The 19,657-nt window shown below is 47.0% G+C and overlaps 1 protein-coding gene across 3 annotated transcripts in view; it reads left to right on the top strand.

The window, feature by feature from the left end:
* col4a5 (collagen, type IV, alpha 5 (Alport syndrome)) overlaps positions 1–19,657 on the top strand; it is a 375,390-nt gene that overhangs the window by 213,036 nt on the left and 142,697 nt on the right. For all 3 annotated transcript variants that reach the window (XM_041195247.1, XM_041195248.1, XM_041195249.1), the window contains 4 exons: positions 12,793–12,852; positions 15,601–15,690; positions 17,664–17,708; positions 19,149–19,193. In XM_041195247.1, coding sequence (XP_041051181.1) covers positions 12,793–12,852; positions 15,601–15,690; positions 17,664–17,708; positions 19,149–19,193 — 240 coding nt within the window. The remainder of the gene's footprint in view (positions 1–12,792; positions 12,853–15,600; positions 15,691–17,663; positions 17,709–19,148; positions 19,194–19,657) is intronic.

The raw sequence follows: 19,657 nt of genomic DNA, 5'->3' as shown, positions 1-19,657 counted from the left end.
GCAAGTCCTTAAACATAACGGGGAGTTTAAGGGTCAGCAGCTGTGTGTCCTAAGCAAATGGTTCTGGAGATCCACAACTCTGTGTATTTCTTAATCTGCTGAAATTGCTGGTTTATTTGCACATTAGGACGTGTGGTGTAAACTCACCATTATTTTCCCAGCAATATCTGGCCCAATGATATTTTTTCACACTAGATATTTCAATAAAGTGTAACAGCAGAATCATGAATTAAACCCAATGTTATTTTTATATTTCTTTCAAAATTGCAGGAGAGCCTTTTGACCCAAATATCAGTAATTACTAGTTGGCCTCTGGTGAGAATGGTGAGAATGATTAAAGATTGATGAACGTAGGATGCATTTACACTATAAAAGGCTGATTTTGCAGAGTCACAAACACTTGGGTGGATTAAAAATCTCAGGGAGCTGGCCTGCTTTTGCCAGATACACACCTCTGTGAACAAAACTATGTGCAGGTGCATGCAAAGCAGGCTTAATAATTTGTGTCAATACATTCAAAGATATTACACAGGAATGGTATTGCAATATGAAAATGTATGGTTCTTAAGTGAGAGTTTGGCTTATCCACATAGCGTTCTATCCCCAATTATGAAGAGTGGCCATTAACATGTAATTTTGTTTTACAACTGAGTGACTGGAAATTGGCCAGTCCCAATTGTAACATTCTGTCAAAATATCATTTCTGAATTCCTCATTCCTTTGCAATTGCGATGAGCATTCCTTCCCATTCCCAGCGGGCAGGAGGGTTCTCTGCCCAATATTCTGCCAGTTCTGATGTTGGCAGTACTTCCCTATTCATGGTTACATCCACAGAGTGGCCTGACGTGTGCATGTTTTATTCTGTCGTGATGATAACCATCACTTGGCATGTTGCACTGCACCGAGATTAGGCAACTATAAAAAGGGCCTCGCATGCATTCTGCTCCTTAATTATACAAGCTAGTAGTTGGAGCTGTCCTATGGCTGTGGGCGGGTTGACAGTGGGTGCCAGGTTCTGCAGTGGGTGGAAGTCTCTGCCAGTGATTGGAAGGCTCCGCCGATGGGTGATTTGCCAAGGATGTTGGTCACAGCGTGGATTGCATTTAGGCTTATTTGTGCTTTTAAAAAAAAAATGAACAATCCTCAACAATGTTTGATTTAAGAAGAGCTTTAGGCCAGGATGATGGGGGGTGTGAGAGGGGATGGGGCGGGGTCCAGGGACAGGTTTAAACAGCAAATGAGGAAATCTTTTCTTATTTCTCAGTGACCCCCATCCCCCGTGATACACGTAAGGCAAACCCAGAGGCTCCATTTTAACTCCCGGAACGGGAATGGGGCAGAGTGGGTAACGTGTGCGCCCAGGATCGGCAGCAGGCTGGCTGGCCGTTTGCAAGGTCAGTAGGAAGTGGCTGCCCAGGCACAGGGGACCCTCGCTAGGAGCCCACAGGTACAGTCCCTGTCATTAGATTTGTGTTGCCGTCAGGTGAGAGGGAGGAAGACCAGGGCAAGGGAGACCCATGAGGACCGACTCCTCTCGGCTTGCAAGAAAACTCGAGCAATCTCTTTATTAAGCCCCGTTTTCCACCAGGTAGTTTTTACCCTGTTGGAAGTTTCCAGTGGATCAATCAGTGACAATCGGATGCCGAAACCATCCGATTCTGGGAGATGAACAAGCTCCTGATTTACTCTCCAGAGCTGCTGGCCCTCTGATTGGACGGCCAGCATCAGGGGCCCGCCTGCCATCCTTATTTGGATGGTGAGCTCAGAGGCGGCCACTTTGAAGACCACCTCCGGGATTATCCCTGTGCTGGAGCTGGTGCTGGTAAATGCAGGCTTGGCACCCCCATTTGATCCAGAACCCTGGTTCCCAAAGTCCATGGGAAAATCCAGCTTTTCCACGCTGGAATAAATCACTGACGTTCCAGCCGTCAAAGGAATAGTCACTTTGGCGAAGTACAGGTCGGTCTGCTGCCGCTGTTGAACCACGGTGGTCATCACTTTCAGGTGTACACGTGCAATTGGAAACCGAGGCAGGATCTAGTGTGCCTGTAGCCCAGTTAGGGCAGTACCAGCTCCTGGCACAGAGGGCATTGCAGGCAATGCAGGTCTGGAAATAAAGGCTTCCATATTCCAGCTACTTGAATGAATTGACAGGAGAATAATGGGCTACTCGGGGACCATCGATTGCTGCTGGAGTGTGCTGGGGTGTTTGGATGTGTACTGACGGCCGAGGCTGAGTTTGGTAACAATGCCCTGTCTGATAGCCTAACCTCCCCACACTCACTGTTTAAGCTCCCACTTTGAGAAATGGCCCATGGAAGAGGTAAAGACTGCCACCTGTAGAACTATAAGAATCAGGTATCTCAGCAAGCTCTCCAATGTTGCATCCAATTAAAAAGTTGTGGCTTTATTTCTGCACATGCACAACTAGAGAATGACAAATAAAACTAGTCCGTAGAAATGTAGAATTCTCTGGTTGTAGGCAGAAGAATTTATTGTGTTTCAACACACTGAAGCACATATCCCCATGAGGGCACAGCAGGTGGTTAAAGCTTTTGGAAGGCATATTGTACCGCCCTCTGGTGGACTGGTTGTATCTTACTAGTTAAGATCATTGTTCATGGACCCAGACTTCCTTCCCCTTCTGATTGTGCTGCCTCCTGCTTGGTTGCAGTTTTGCAAGTGAATATAGGAACTGCTAAGTGGAGAAAGACTAAGGTTCATCTAGTTTGCCCTCTACTATTCTGCTACTCACATGATATGACGATAATGGATGTTAAGGCAAGTGGTCTAAAGCTTGGTCAAAGAAGTAGGTTTCAATGAGTGCCTTAAAGGAGGAAAGTGAGATAGAGAGGCGGAGAGGTGTAGGGAGGGAATTCAAGAGCTTGGGGCCTAGGAAACTGAAGGCCGACAAAGATGGAGCAATTAAAATTGGGGATCCCGAGGCCAGAATTGGAAGAGGGTAGATATCTTGGAGGGTTGTGGAGCTGGAAGTTAATATAGAGATAGGGAAGGAGAGGCCATGGAGGGATTTGAAAACAAGGTTGAGAACTTTAAGATCAAGGTGTTGCTTAATCAGGTATCAATATACTGTACGTTCATATATAGCAATATACTTTATCACAAAATGTTATTTTCTGTAAAAACTGACCAAGTCCATTTGCACCCTCCGATATCTCAGGTGGCCGTCCTTACTTGTGGGCCTGGATATTGTGTGTAAGTCGGCTATTTCATCACGAGGGGGTGGGGGACTTCACGGCTGGGCCCTCACTTGTTAAGACATGCACTTTCCAGCAGGCTTCACTGGACAGCAAGTGAGAGTGGGAACCCAGGCTGCTCCTTCTCTTCTGGAGGATTGCCGAATCCCTGTTGGTTCTGACCATGATCAGTTAAAGTTAGCGCAATCTGGAATCGAGGCTTAGACCATTCTGGAGTTATGGGCAGGAGTTTCAGGTCGTTGGGCATCCAATTGGGTGGGTGGGTCCGGGAGCAGCCGGGGAAACATAAAATCTTGCCCTATGTGTATCAGTATCACCCAAGTTTAGGCTGAACGATTGTTATGATTCCAGCTGATGTTAATATTGGAATTTAAACCTGGCTTGGTAGATCCTAACTTTTTTTTTAAACCATAGAGGACAGTTTCTGAACACATTCACAAGAGTCTGCCACTGCACTGTTAATACAACGAATAAGACATTTGTTAAATAAGAGAAAATGAACAACATTACACTCAACAAAAAAGTTGGAAAGATTTCAATACAGATACCAGAAAGTGATTCAAACCCATGCTACTCCTTTTATCCCAGCAACCCTTACAGACACCCAACTCCATTGAAGATTTACCACTGTCTCGACAGCAAGCTTTCTTGCTTGGGTTAGCTCATTTGCAAACAGTTTTCTTCCGATGAACTGCTGAGCATTCACAGGATGCTTTTCATCAGCCGGCATCTCCTCCTGAGACATCCAAAAATCATAATCTAAACTCGCTATTACTTCAACTTCAGAGCAAACACGAGTTCCCTAAACTCAGTCCCTTAGTGGGCTTGCAGGATTTCTTATTAGTGAGATTAGACCTTCTGCCTGCACTCTCTGGCATACACATACGAACTGACCGTCCTTCTGTGTTTCGTTGTCTCTCTGTGTGTCTCTGGGTCCTTGTCGCCAGGCAACGGCACAGTTTTTTTCCACTTTTTTTTAAACTATTAACCCCTTGGTAACCCATCTCTTCACTTCAAGAGTTGTAAAACCTCATTACAAATGCATGTGTACAAACAGGGCCCCAGACTTTCTGACACTTGCTCACAGATCCCTCTAAATGAAACTAAAACCAGGTTTCACCTTTCTCAACACCCAAATACAAAATATAAATTAAACTTAGAGCTGTACATTGTTCCCAACAGCTATATAGTAAGTCCTGACTCGAGCTGAAATTTTGATTTTGAAAAGAAAAATTGAGTTGGGAAATGTGAAATTAGAACAGGAAATGCTACAAATAAACATCAGGTACATCAGCACCTGGAAAAGAAAATAGTGAAATTAGATTAACATAAAATGCATTCATCTATACTGAAGATAGTAAACAGCTGAGGCCTGTGAGCTAAGGAGCTGGAAAACAGATAAAGGCAGGAACAGGTAAAGATATGCGTCATCGGTGTTGGCGTGTCCAGTACCCGTGCACAGCAGTAAGTCGGTAAGGGTTCATTCATGGGGGCAGGGGATTAGCAAGTTGGCCAGATGTGCTCAACGGTGGGAGTTGTGTATTCGCAGGAATAGAAAAATACTAACGGTGCTGTATATGTACGAAATCCTAGCAGCTCATTTGATTGCAACATTTGCTGAAGGAGATGTCATCGACTTACCCTATTTGGAGAGAGTGCATGTAACAAGGAAAAGAGAGAAAGGAAGAAATAATGCACTCTCTCCGATCATCAAAGGTGCCTTTCAGTTTGCCCAGAATTGTTGTTGCAAAATAGTTTACCCTTACCCCAATGTTGTTCATTATGTTACTGTTTTACACCACATGGACTGCAGCTCACTGCCACCTTCTCCAGGGCAATTAGGGATGGGCAATAAATGCTGGCTGAGCTGGTGATGCCCACATCCCATGAATGAATAAAAAAAATCCTTTACATTAAACTGAGCAACTCATTTCCTTTCTCATGTATTCTTCATTTCTCACTTTCGTTCTCTCTCCTTTCTTTCTCTCCCCTTCCCTCTTTTTTGTTCACTTTTATTCTTTTACCTTCTGTCTCCCCTTCCTGTCTTTCTTTCAACGGCTGTTGAAGTGACAAATGCTGTTTTGTGATACAGAATTCATTGGGAGGCGCATCAGCAGCTGTAGTAGACTACTTCTTTCAATATGTTACATTTAATTATGGCTCTCGCTCCTGATAGTCCAGGTGGGCAATTATTAGCTTCCTGAGTGTACGAGTAGTTTGTTGGGGGGGTAGGGGAGAAAGATTTATCCCTGGATCTGCTGAAGTCAATCATGTGCTACCAGGTTTTCCATGTTAGTTTAACTGTACAGTGTTTCTGTGAGATTATATCCCAGGACGTTCAGATTCCACAGATTGTGTGAAGCTCAGTGTAGTCATCCTAGTGGAACAGCAAGCTACCCCAAAAGGGAAGATAGTTAGGGCCTAATATTCCTGGGAACTGAGCTGTCTGTAAAATGAGAAAGTAGCTCAGATTAAAATCTTCCGGCCAACTATCTTAGATTTTAGAAGGATAGAGAAAAATGTTCTTAATTTTGAGAGAAAACAATTAAATGTCTAATTCTAATAATTCACTTTCATTCTAAATCCTCCCCTCTGCTTTTCCAGTTTTTATCTTGTCTTCTTCTCTTCTGGGTCCTCGATGTTCCTTCAGTCAAGAGGGCAGGTTTGCAACTCCAGATGCCCTTTAAACAGGAGAGGCGACCCTGCCACTAGACTGATTGAGGAATCCAAACACTGCGTGACACTGGCTCAGTCCCACCATATCTTGGAATGGAAGAGAAAGGGGCAGAAAGGTGATGATGATGTGGCAGGTTAGGAAAAGCTCTCTTTGCCTCGAATGACCGTAACTAAGTTGTTTGGTAGCGTGCACGCTACACTTGGAAGCCAAGGTAGTTAGTTGCCAGGGTTCACCAGTTTCTGATGGTCAGGGCTGTCATGTTGTACATCAGCATGCAGCCACTAGGTGGCACAAACAGCGCAGATGAGCAAGTGTCAAATCTACACAGATAAAAGCAAAATACTGTAGACGCTGGAAATCAGAAACAAAAACAGAAAATACTGGAAAATCTCAGCAGGAAAATCTGACAGCATCTGTGGAGAGAAAGACAGAGTTAACGTTTCAAGTTCATATGACTTTTCTTCAGAGCAAAAGAGAAGTAAAAATGTGATGAAATTTATACTGTTTAAGCGGGTGGAGCAGGTGAAGCTGGACAGAAGGCCAGCAATAGCTGGGGACAAAGGAGAGATTGACAAAGGTGTCATGAGTAAAAGGACAAAGAGGTGTTAATGGTAATGGTTCTGGCTAAAGGAGGTGCTGATGGTGGCATTAAGGTCAGAAAGCAGAATGTGGTAATAGCAGGACAAGGGTAAGCAGTCCGGAAAGAACAACATGAACAAGTGACAAAAGCAAAAAACTGCGGATGCTGGAAATCCAAAACAAAAACAAAAATACCTGGAAAAACTCAGCAGGTCCGGCAGCATCTGCGGAGAGGGACACAGTTAACGTTTCGAGTCCGAATGACCCTTCAACAGAACTAAGTAAAAATAGAAGAGAAGTGAAATATAAGCTGGTTTAAGGGGAGGGTGGGACAAGTGGAGCTGGATAGAGGGTCAGTGGTAGGTGGAAATAACCAAAATATGTCACAGACAGAAGGACAAAGGTGTTGAAGGTGGTGATATTAGCTAAAGAATGTGCTAATTAAGGGTAGAAAACAGGACAAGTAAGGTACAGATAGCCCTAGTGCGGGCGGGGTAGGATAAAGAAATCGAAAAAGGCTAAAAGGTAGAGATAAAACAATGGATGGAAATACATTTAAAAATAATGGAAATAGGTGGGAAAAGAAAGATCTATATAAATTATTGGAAAAAGGAGGGAGGGGGGGGATCGGAAAGGAGGTGGGGATGGAGGAGAGAGTTCATGATCTAAAATTGTTGAACTCAATATTCAGTCCGGAAGGCTGTAAAGTGCCTAATCGGAACTTGAGGTGCTGTTCCTCCAGTTTGCGTTGAGCTTCACTGGAACATTGCAGCAGGTCAAGGATGGACATGTGGGCAAGAGAGCAGGGTGGAGTGTTGAAATGGCAAGCGACAGGGAGGTCTGGGTCATACTTGCAGACAGACCAAAGGTGTTCCACAAAGCGGTCACCCAGTCTGTGTTTGGTCTCTCCAATGTAGAGGAAACTGCATTGGGAGCAGCGAATGCAGTAGACTAAATTGAGGGAAGTGCAAGTGAAATGCTGCTTCACTTGAAAGGAGTGTTTGGGCCCTTGGATGGTGAGGAGAGGGGAAGTAAAAGGGCAGGTGTTGCACCTTCTGTGATAGCATCGGAAGATGCCTTGGGAGGGGGTTGAGGTGTAGGGGGTGATAGAGGAGTGGACCAGGGTGTCCCGGAGGGAACAGTCCCTATGGAAAGCCGACTGGGAGGGTGAAGGGAAGATGTGTGTGGTGGTGGCATCATGCTGGAGTTGGCGGAAATGGCGGAGGATGATCCTTTGAATACGGAGGCTGGTGGGATGAAAAGTGAGGACAAGGGGCACCCTATCATGGTTCTGGGAGGTAGAGGAAGGTGTGAGGGCGGATGCGCGGGAGATGGGCTGGACATGGTTGAGGGCCCTGTCAACCACTGTGGCTGGAAAACCTCAATTAAGGAAGAAGGAAGACATGTCAGAAGAACTGTTTTGGAAAGTGACATCATCAGAACAGTTGCGACGGAGGCGAAGGAACTGAGAGAATGGGATGGAGTCCTTACAGGAAGCAGGGTATGAGGAGCTGTAGTCAAGGTAGCTGTGGGCTTGTAATGAATATTGGTGGACAGTCTATCACCAGAAATGGAGACAGAAAGGTCAAGGAAGGGAACTGTTGGAGATGGACCATGTGAAGGTGCTGGAGGGGTGGAAATTGGAAGCAAAGTTGATCAATTTTGCCAGGTCCAGATGATAGCATAAAGCAGCACCGAAGCAGTCATCGATGTATTGAAAAAGGTATTGTGGGAGGGGTCCTGAGTAGGACTCGAACAAGGAATGTTCCACGTACCCCATAAAGAGGCAGGCATAACTGGGGCCCATGCGGGTATCCATAGCCACACCTTTTATTTGGAGGAAGTGAGACAAGTTGAAGGAGAAATTGTTCAGTGTGAGAACGAGATCAGCCAGACAGAGGAGAGTAGTGGTGGATGGGGATTGTTCGGGCCTCTGTTCAAGGGAGAAGCAGAGAGCCATCAGACCATCCCGGTGGGGGATGGAGGTGTAGAGGGATTGGACGTCCATGGTGAAGAGGAGGTGGTTGGGGTCAGGGAACTGGTAATTGTTGATGTTATGTAGGGTGTCAGAGGAATAGCGGATGTAGGTGGGAAGAGACTGGACAAGGTGAGAAGATAGGAAGAAATGAGTTCCGTGGGGCAGGAACAGGCTGACATAGTCAGTCTACCGGGACAGCCCTGTTTGTGGATTTTGGGAAGGAGGTAGAACTGGGCTGTCCAGGGTTTTGAGACTGAGGTTGGAAGCTGTGGAAGGAAGATCTCCAGAGGAGATGAGGTTAGTAACAATCCTGGAAACAATGGCTTGATGTTCGGTGGTGGGGTCATGGTCCAGGGGGAGGTAGGAGGAATTTTCTGAGTGTTGGCGATCAGCCTCTGTGAGGTAGAGGTCAGTGCACTAGACAACAACAGCACCACCCTTGTCAGCAGGTTTGATAACAAATTCCAGGCTTGAGGAACGCAGTGCAGCAAGTTCAGGAGACAGGTTAGAGTGGGAAGAGCCAATGCTGCGAGACTGTTTCCTGAAGCTGGAGAGTTTAGAACAATGGCTCATAGGATAAGGGATGACCATTTAGGTCTGAGATGAGGAGAGATTTCTTCATTCAGAGGGTTGTGAATCTTTAGAATTCTCTGCCCCACAGAGTGATGGATGCTCAGTTGCTGGGTGTATGCAAGACTGAGATGCATAAATATTTGGGCCTTAAGGGAATCCAGGGATGGGGTGGGAAGATGGAGCTGAGGTCGAGAATCAGCCAAGGTCTCACTGAATGCTGGAGCAGGTTTGAAGGGCTGTATAGCCTACCCCTCCTCCTATCTCTTCTCTTAACACCGAGCAATCGCTGGCCTAACAATGGAATGAGTAAATCCACTGCCAGTGGGTAACAGATCTACCCAAAGCAGGATGATCCCAGAATCTGATGTGTAATGAGGCAGATTTGATAAGGGAGCTTAAGGTGAAGGAACCCTTAGGAGGAAGTGACCATAATATGATAGAATTTACCCTGTAATTTGAGAGGAAAAAGCTGGAATCAGATATAACGGTATTACAGTTGAATAAAGGTAACTACAGAGGCATGAGGGAGGAGCTGGCCAGAATTGACTGGGAGATGAGCCTAGCAGTGGAACAGCAATGGCAGGAGTTTCTGGGAGTAATTTGGGAGACACAGCAAAAATTCATCCTTAGGAAGAAGAAGCATAATAAAGGAAGGACAAGGCAACCATGGCTGACAAGGGAAGTCAGGAACAGCATAAAAGCTAAAGAGAAAGCAAACAATGCGGCGAAGAGCAGTGGGAAACCAGGGGATTGGGAAGCCTACAAAGACCAACAGAGGACAACTAAAAAAGAAATAAGGAGGGAGAAGATTAAATATGAGGGTGAACTCGCCAGTAATATAAAAGAAGATTGCAAGAGTTTTTTAGATATATAAAGGGTAAGAGAGAGGCAAAAGTGGACATTGGGCCGCTGGAAAATGACGCTGGAGAAGTAGTAGTGGGGAACAAAGAAATGGCGGAGGAACTGAATAGATACTTTGCGTCAGTCTTCACAGTGGAAGACACGAGTAATATCCCCAAAGTTCAAGAAAGTCGGGGGGCAGAGTTGAATATGGCGGCCATTACCAAGGAGAAGGTGCTAGGAAAACTGAAGGTCTGAAGGTGGATAAATCACCTGGACCAGATGGATTACACCCCAGAGTTCTGAAGGAGATAGCTGAAGAGATAGTGGAGGTGTTAATGGTGATCTTTCAGGAATCACTGGAGTCAGGGAGGGTCCCAGAGGATTGGAAAATCGCTAATGTAACCCCCCTGTTTAAGAAGGGAGTGAGGCAAAAGATGGGAAATTACAGGCCGATTAGCCTGACCTCGGTCGTTGGTAAGATTTTAGAGTCCATTATTAAGAATGAGATTTCAGAATACTTGGAAGTGCATGGTAAAATCGGGCAAAGTCAGCATGGTTTCATCAAGGGGAGGTCATGCCTGACAAATCTGTTAGAATTCTTTGAGGAGGTAACGAGACAAAGGAGAGCCAATGGATGTTATCTACTTGGACTTCCAGAAGGCCTTTGACAAGGTGCCGCACAGGAGGCTGCTCAGTAAGATGGTGTTAGAGGCAAGGTACCAGCATAGATAGAAGATTGGCTGTCTGGCAGGAGGCAGAGAGTGGGGATAAGGGGGTCCTTCTCAGGATGGTGGCTAGTGACTAGTGGAGTTCCGCAGGGGTTAGTGTTGGGACCACAACTTTTCACTTTATACATTAATGATCTAGATGAAGGAACTGAGGGCATCCTGCCTAGGTTTGCAGATGATACAAAGATAGGTGGAAGGACAGGTAGTATTGAGGGGGCAGGGAGGCTGCAGAAAGATTTGGACAGGTTAGGAGAATGGGCAAAGAAGTGGCAGAAGAAATACAACGTGTGTGAGGTCATGCACTTTGGTAGGAAGAATAGAGTCATAGACTATTTTCTAAATGGGGAGAGAATTCAGAAATCTGGAGTGCAAAGGGACTTGGGAGTCCTAGTCCAGGATTCTCTTAACGTTAACTTGCAGGTTGAGTTGGTAGTCAGAAAGGTAAATGCAATGTTGGCATTTATTTTGAGAGGACCAGAATATAAAAGCAGGGATATGCTGCTGAGGCTTTATAAGGCTCTGGTCAGACCACATTTAGAATATTGTGAGCAATTTTAGACCTCGTATCTCAGGAAGGATGTTCTGGCCCTGGAGAGGGTCCAGAGGAGGTTCACAAGAACGATCCCAGGAATGAAAGGCTTAACATATGAGGAACGTTTGAGGACTCTGGGTCTATACTAGATGGAATTTGGAAGGATGAAGGGGGATCTGATTGAAACTTACAGAATACTGAAAGGCCTGGATAGAGTGGATGTGGGGAAGATGTTTCCAATAGTAGGAGAGACTAGGACCCGCGGGCACAGCCTCAGAGTAAAGGGAAGACCTTTTAGAACAGAGATGAGGAGAAACTTCTTTAGCCAGAGAGTGGTGAATGTATGGAATTCATTGCCACAGAAGGCTGTGGAGGCCAGGTCATTGAGTGTATTTAAGACCAAGATAGGTAGGTTCTTGATTGGTAAGGGGATCAAAGGTTACTGGGAGAAGGTGGGAGAATAGGGTTGAGAAATTTATCAGCCATGATTGAATGGCGGAGCAGACTCGATGGGCCGAACGGCCTAATTTCTGCTCGTATGTCTTATGGTCTTATGACCTTCCACAGTCCATACTGAGTTAGCTAATCTCACCCAATGTTTTTCCTGAAGTGTTGCTTTGCTGGCAGAGGGACAAAGTAGTGTTAGCCCTGGCCTCGCTGGTAGCACTCATATCTCTGGGTCAGGATGCTGTGGGTTCAAGTCCTGTTCCAGAGACTTGAGCATACAGTCTAGACTGACACTGCAGTGCAGTACTGAGGGAATGCCACACCAACAAAAGTACTGTCTTTCCAATGAGATGTTAAACCCATTTGCCCTCTCGATGCAAAAGGTCTAGTTGTACCACTTCGAAGAACACGGGCATTCTCCGTGGTGTGCTGGCCAACATTTATCCCTCAACCATCACACATTATCTAGTCAATCTGTTTGTGGGAGCTCTTGCAGTGTGCAAATTGGCTGCCACAGTTTCTGCATTACAATAGTCAGTGGCCATACTTTAAAAGTACTTCATTGGCAGTTAACTGCTTTGACACATGGTGAAATAGTGAAAGGTGCTACATAACTGCAAGCCTTTCTGCTTGGTTGTGGCTTCCAGGTGCTCTCCAGTGAACTGAGCTGGTGATAGTGTGGAAGTCATTGAAATGACTGAATCAGTTCTGGCTGTGCTGTTTTTCACGAATACTCTGCCAACATGAACTGTTCAGGCTCGGCAACAAAAAGCAACCACTTGGGTACCTGAGGGCTGTTGACATGTGACTGCAGTGAACCACCAGTTTTGTGAGAGGAGGAAGAGAGTCTGAGGGCTGGGATACAAATCAATTTCCAGGATTGTTTAAGGCACTGAAGTGATTCTGTTAAACCATTTTGACCTAGTGATTGGGAATCTCTGGCAGTGTGTATACACACATAGACAGAAAATTTCAGCATCAACAAAAAGGAAACCATAAGCCTTTGCCCAGCATAAACTGACCAATATTTGCAAAGAAGCCTCGCCCACAGACTAGTGAAGGTTTTTGATTTGTCTTGCAGGACTTAGTTGGTGGGTCGAATCAGTTATATGATAATGACCATTCCGCGGGTAAAGAGAATTGATGGAAATGAGAAGCCAGCCTCTTTGAACACTTTAGTAAAGCTGATTAAATGTTCTGTTATTTATTTTTTGCAGGCTTGTCATGGGTGTTCGACGAATTCGGGTTGCGACTGTAGTGGAGTGAAAGGTGAAAAGGTAGGTTTCCAAATCCCCTCCCCTTTTCCCTGCCAGCAGAGATGAAGAAGGCGGATTTGAAAGTGATTCCTCATGGGAAAACCTTGAAATTACAGTTCTTCAGAAATTCCTCCCCACATCCTCAACCATTCCCACCCCCCCCCCCCCCCCCCCCAACCCCACCCCACCCCACCTCGCCGCAGGATAAACAGCACCAAAAGTAGGAATCTGTGATCACATTAGTATCCCATGGTGTGGCTCTTCCAGACAAGTTGTGTTGTGAAAGTCACAGTAACTTTTAGTCTCACTATCTCAGGGTCAGCTTGTTAAGGGTCAGAGTAGCCTCCCTCTTGCTTCTGCTGTCTGAAGTTTTCAGGTTATCGAGATGTCTTTCTCTTATGTCCCCACATGTTTCCATGTAATTGAGCAGTCGAGAACGTTCCCAAGTCACTTTTGGCTTGTACTTGCAGATGCTGGTTTTGCCCACTAGGTGGAGCATTTTCCTAGGCCATGCTGCCCGAGTTGGTACAGGACCAGGGAAAGGTTACCTTGAGTGTGAATCAGCACAACACTGGAGAATTCAGATCTTCTGTTAGTTTTCTGTTGCAGACTCCAGGATGGTTCATTTCTGTTTTCACATTTTTACCCAGCACAGTGCCTGTCAAATCCTTGAGATCCATTCCCTCACTAAATAGCCCTTATTTAGGGTGCGACTTCCTGTCCTTCACATGTGAATTGGAACAGTACATGTCACCAGGCCATTCAGACCTGATGTCCAGCACAGATAGTTAATCAGGAGCAGGAATCCTGAGGAGTTTAATGTTCCAGGGACACTACACTAAGTTTGCCCCTGCACTGAGATCCAGGATCGGATACTGCAGCAAAGATCAGGTGCTTACTGGTTGGATGATTCCAGACAAGACCAAGTCCCCTATTCTATATGTTTGTGAAGGTATTTAGATATGTGAAGGTACCTAACATTTCCTTGTCCTGAATACCTGTTGCCAACACTTTTAAGCTATTATATCCCAATTTGTTTACAAGTCTGCTGCCAAAATGTCTGCTTCAGTATGTGACTCACAAGCAGACACACAATAGGATACTCAGCCTGTAGACATAATGACTCTTCACTGTGCTTAGTGCAGTTATCAGCTATTTTCTAAACATAATTTGCTGCTTTGTAGATTCAAAAAGAAGCGCATATATACAGTTTATCTTAACTCTGCACAGTCCTGAGCTTTGTGTTTTTAGACACATCATCCTGATTCCCCAGGCTCCAAGTTAGTGCAGTGCCTACACATTCCACTAGATGGCACTCATACAGCAGTAATCTACTTGAAGGACTGAATCACTGTGTGGGTGTGTTGATTATTGCCTGTCATCTGACTGTACTTTCCACAGGCTGCCCCTGCTCAAATTGGCATTGTGGGCCTGATTGACAAAATAATACCTTTGGTCTCTCCCACTTCCCTTTCTCCCCCTTCAAGACTTCTCCACCTTCTCCCATGCCTCACCTCCGAACTCCCAGTGTGAGATTCTCCCTCACCTTTTCTCGGCCTTTGTACAGAGCGGCTTCTAATCCTTGGCGATCTCGGTCACTCTAGCTCAACTGTCCGTATGCTCTGTCGTCTGATCGCAGTGTCCCCTCTAAATCCCTCCCTCCACATTGACTCTCCTGCCCACCCTCTAGACCACACCACCTCACCTGGCCTGTCTGGTCCCATCGTTTCAATCACAGAAATCACTGCCCCTCCCAAGTATCGTTCGCTACCTCCTTCTCCCACAGTGACTCAGTTTCTTGCTGCGTTCGCTCCTGACGACATGAAGCCTCTTGCCCCAACTCCTTCACAAAGGTACCTCAGTGCTTCAGTCTCTCTGGCGTGAAACTCTCCATTCATCATGACGCTTCCACAGGTGTCGATCGCACCTTCTCCATCTGTGTCTAAGTAAAACCTTTGCTGTCTCCCAATCCTGGCTGTGCCTCCTGCAATAGGCCCCATCTTCACTCCCTCCAGTGAATGCAGGCTTGGGGCTAGATTTGACCACACACCACTGGCGTATTTGAAGGCCAGGGAGGGGAAGGGTGGGGCCTTTTAAAATAAAACCTGTGGCCTTCCCACCACCTTCCCGCCCATCCCCCAACCTGTCTCCCCCCTAGGCAACGACCCTCCGCCCCACACACCCTCCCCTTGGGCCTATTGAGGCCCTTAAGTGGCTTTGTTCTGCCCCTGCCGCTATTTTACACATGGCAGGGGAAGGGGGACACCGGGCAGAGAGCCCGGCAGCTTTCACTGGGGGAGCCTCCCTTTGGGGGTTCCCCTGTGCCCCTTGGAGACATTGCCCCATCCCCACCCCCAACTGCCGCTAGGCCGCAGGCCGACTCTGGGCCTCAATAAATGGAGGGGGCAATTCCATATCTTGAATGTAGGGTGACGTGAAGAGTGGGAACTCCTTGATTCTTCCTCTCCAGCACAACTCCCTCCCGCAAAGGGAGCTTCAGGCAGACTTACAATTAGGTCACCTTCACTCCTCCAAATGCGTCACTGCAGCAACAGCCGCTCAGAACAAGGATGAGGTGAATTACCTCAATTCTCACATCTCATTGGAACGCAGTCCCAAATGCTTGAAGGAATTTTGAATAAAATAACATCTCGCATCTTTTCTTGTTGTTTGATTGGCTGCGCGCGTTTCAGATTTCATCGTAAAACCGCTAAAGTCTTGCGTCTTATGTTTTTATGGTGAGTTTTTTTTTTTAACTGCCTGTTACAGGGTGCAAGAGGCCTACCGGGATTGGAAGGTCACATTGGTTTGCCTGGTTTCCCGGGACCAGAGGGGCCACCTGGACCAAGGGGTATAAAGGTAGGAGGAAGAAATAAACTGTCGCACTCTCATCATTACCAGGCAGCCCTGGAGGAATTGACAGCGCCAAATCTTTTCAACCAAGGTCCAATTTCCAACTGGGGCCAGTTTTACAAACACACGGTTTGATGTACTCCAGCCCGTGTGTGTTTGGCGCAGTGAGTGGATCCAAACTGGAAAACCTCTGGGTGGTGAAGGCAGATTAAGCCGCAACTTTCAGAAGGACAGGTGGTGGGGAGAGGTTTACAGGATTGCGGGGAAAGAGCAGGAGAGTGGAACTAATTGGAGTACCGCAGACAAGATGGGCCGAATAGCCTCCTCCTGTGCTGTACGATTTTATGGAGGGAGCAATCATGGAGTTTCTTCTCAATTTGGACGTCACTAAAGATTTGATTCTGGCACCTACTGGCCTGGAACTTCAAATCTTTTGGCAAACGATTAAACCCATGATTCCCCGAAGTCTTCCTCAGACTGTGTCTGCTGTTTATTGCTTTCAAGCAAGACTTCTCTAGCTGTTCCCTGAATTTGTTCTTTATTGAATAGCAGATAGAATTGGACTTTGATTCTTCAAATACCTTTCCCACCATCACCAACGTGAAAAGCTTTCCCAAGATTCCGGCCTTCCCTCGTTTTATTAGTTGCCACGGAAACGGTCCCAGGCGGGCCAAGCTGCTGCCACCGTGGAGACTCCGGGGTGGGGGGGGGCGGTAGTGGTGGTGGTGGAAATCTCGCCTACCGAGGGCCACCAGCCAATCAGAAGCTGGCATCTCTTGTGCCCAGCAGCGCCCACTGGGGGAGGGCCGTTGTTGCTACAGGGTAAACATCGACAGGAGCCCCAGGATCGTGGAGCGACCCGGGCCGCAGGTGAGTAATGTTTGGGGGTCGGCGGGGTGGGGGGTGCTCTGCAGGACAGGGATCGCAGGGAAAGGAGTGTAGGGGGGTCAGCAGCAAGGGCGAGGGGGGGGTTGGGGTTGGGGGGGGAGAGAGTGGAGTGTCGCCCCCCCCCCCCCGCCAGGTGACAAGCTGGTCACACAGTTTTACCTGCCGTGCACGCTGCATGGCAACAAACCATGGGCTAATACCAGCGGCGACTCAGTGCCCGATTGAGGGCTGGGTCTTCAGGAAGTTGTGGGGTGGGGCTGTTTGGTGGGTGCTGAAAGCCACTCCCCTGCTGCCAACCCTCCTACACCACCACGCACCCCCCCCACCCACCCTCCCAGCAACCCCTACCCCACATGAAACACTGCCCGCCCCACCCCCACCTCCACCACCCCCCAACTTTGCTTACCTGTTGCCTGGGTCGTCCCTGGAACTCGGGTAGGTGCCTATCCTGCACCAGCCACCACCTCCCCTGTGGCGCTGCCAAGCTGCCAGCCTCTGGCAAGGCTTCCGTCCTGGGGGTGGGGGTGGGGGGGGGTCTTGATTCCAGGGGAAGGCCTTCCTTCCGTTTGCCTGTCCGCTTGTGGTGTAGCTGGCCTTCCCGAAAAGAGGCAACGCGGGTCTCTCAGCGGCTCTGCAGCCGCCAGGCGAGACCCCCCCCCGAGGCCTCAACAAAACTCCACTCCGAACGTCAACGAGTGCACGAGTTTGACCTTTGACATGACCAAATGATGGTCTCTGAGGAGGGAAAGGCAGTTTGTGATTTTTGTTTTTAAAATATGTTATCTCTGGTACTTGCCTTCATATTGAACTGACATCTTACCATCTTCTGAAGGGACGGACAGATGTTTGTTTCCACAGGTCTTGGCAGCCTTTGGCATCCCAACCCAGCGGCCATTCTTCATCGGAGAGCTCAGGTAATGAGTGTCAGGGGGCTGCTGGGCCCAGGTGTATGGTGTCTGCAGGCTGCTGGACTTCACAGCTAAGCTTGACCCCTGCCCTTCATAAACCCGGATCAACTAAAGGTGTGAGACATGTCGTGGCTTCTATCTATGGAGCAAGAGGTGTTCTAATTATCTCTTTTTTTCTCTCAGGGCGACACTGGACCATCTGGGTTTCCAGGACCTAAAGGAATAAGGGTAAGTGATTGAGGCCCGATAGAGGGCTCTCCTCCAACCGGTGCCAAATTTAAACACTTTGACGTTAAAACTCATCTCAGCAACGCAATAGTGGGTGGTAACTCATTGGTCGGCAGCTACACATTCCATTCAATACACAGCTATACATCAGGTGGGATGTGCTACAGCCGTTGTGCGCTGGCAAATCTCTACCCCCGTCATATCTGTGCGAAAACACTCTGCTGTTTTCGAACGAGCCAGCACAAACCTTTCAAGTCGGAATCGTTTGTAAATCTGTGTGACGTGCAGCTCTGCTTGCAGTAATCGTGCAACACTTGCACTTTAGGCAACGTGTAAATTCACTGTTACAATTGATGCACTTGTCAAGGTGACCAGGATTTTGAAATGGGCTGTAGGACTTGCCAATTGCCTGTTGGGCTGTTGTACTACTCCACATTATCTGTAACTGGCATCAACCTGACTACCCAGTGTGTTTCATTGACATTAGTAACCCTGTCCTGCTGCAAATGGATACAGCAACAGGCACAGAAAGTGTGATTGACCACAGGGAAACTAAAACAGCCAGGAGCGTGAAGGCATCTTTATGAAGCGTTTTCTAATGAAATGACGCTAGAGCTGTTTTCAGTGCCTGTTAGTCATGGCTAGATGAAACATTGGTTTGTGTTCACCCAGATTGACTTCAGTTGACCAGTCGGGCAGAGACCAAGAGTTGATGCCTCTCTGACCTCCAGGGGGAGTTGAAACATTGCAATTCAGTTACAGTATATTGGGAGTCTCTGCTCCACTCTATCTGATGAGTGGAGAATGGAAGGTCAGTGTGATGATACAGGGGTCAATGTCCTGAAGGGAGAGCATTGACTTTGATATTTGCAAAGCTTGTGAAGTTCTGGTATGTTCTGAATGTCTGAATAAGCACTCTGCTTTCCCACATATGGATGGTGTGTACACTGGGCCAGGCTTTTGGTAAATGGGTTGCTGTTTTCTCTGACATACCCTCTTTGTGAATGTGCTGTTGTATCCTTTGAGTTGTCCTTTAGTGATTGATTAGTGTGATCTTGTGATTTCCCCCTTGGTGAAAATTTGGTGTGAGGTGAGAGTGCCCCCCTGTGAGAACAGTTGGTGAATGTCTGGATTGAGTAGGCGTGGTGCCCCACTTATGAATTCCAATCACCGTGAAGGCGATTTGTCAACGTGTTGAAAACTGGGCTCGTTTTAGGTCAGGAATCTGACTGAGTTTGCGGCTAATCCCCATTGGCAATGATGTCCCAACGGAAATGGAGAACATAACCTTATCTGACCAAAAGGAATGTTGCACTTTCTAACCAAGTGACCAGGTTGTGATTTGCTGTCTCTTCATTAGCCATGTGGCTATAGGTTATCAAAGTGGTGCTGGTATATTTTTTGCCCCGTTAACTTCATCTTTGTTTCATGGTTCGACAGGGGCCCCCAGGTCTTCCCGGCTTTCCCGGAACCCATGGTGTTCCAGTAAGTATTAATCCTCTCAGCATGGTACCTCAGCAACCTTTTTTTTTTGGAAATTTCTGCTACGTGTAATGGTGTGCTTTTCACTTAATCGAGAAAAAAGGATATTTATTATTTTTCATAAAATTAAACTTGAAGTTACTCACATCAGAAAAATGAACAGGACAGAGCAATGATTTACTCATAACCACCCCCAAACCCTCTGACCTTTCATTTCTACGCCCCCTAATCTCCAAGTGCTCTTTTATTTTGTTCCCTCCGTGTTGAATTTGAAACTCGTTGCACAAGTTGGACCTCATGTTTCCTGGAACCTCAAAACTGTGGAACTCTGATTGACTTTCAGTTTTCCCTCTCCACTGCTATCTTCAGGCTTTTTGACCGCAGACTAGGCCTGCCCTCATCAGTGCTGGTTCATGTATTCCTCTGCTGACTCTACTTGACCAAGGCGCAGGGCAGATGTGGGCCTG

This window comes from Carcharodon carcharias, chromosome 9, assembly GCF_017639515.1.
Source record: "Carcharodon carcharias isolate sCarCar2 chromosome 9, sCarCar2.pri, whole genome shotgun sequence".
In the NCBI taxonomy this organism is placed as follows: domain Eukaryota; kingdom Metazoa; phylum Chordata; class Chondrichthyes; order Lamniformes; family Lamnidae; genus Carcharodon; species Carcharodon carcharias.
The sequence above is the reverse complement of the archived record's forward strand: the minus strand, read 5'-3'. Positions and strand labels throughout refer to the sequence as shown.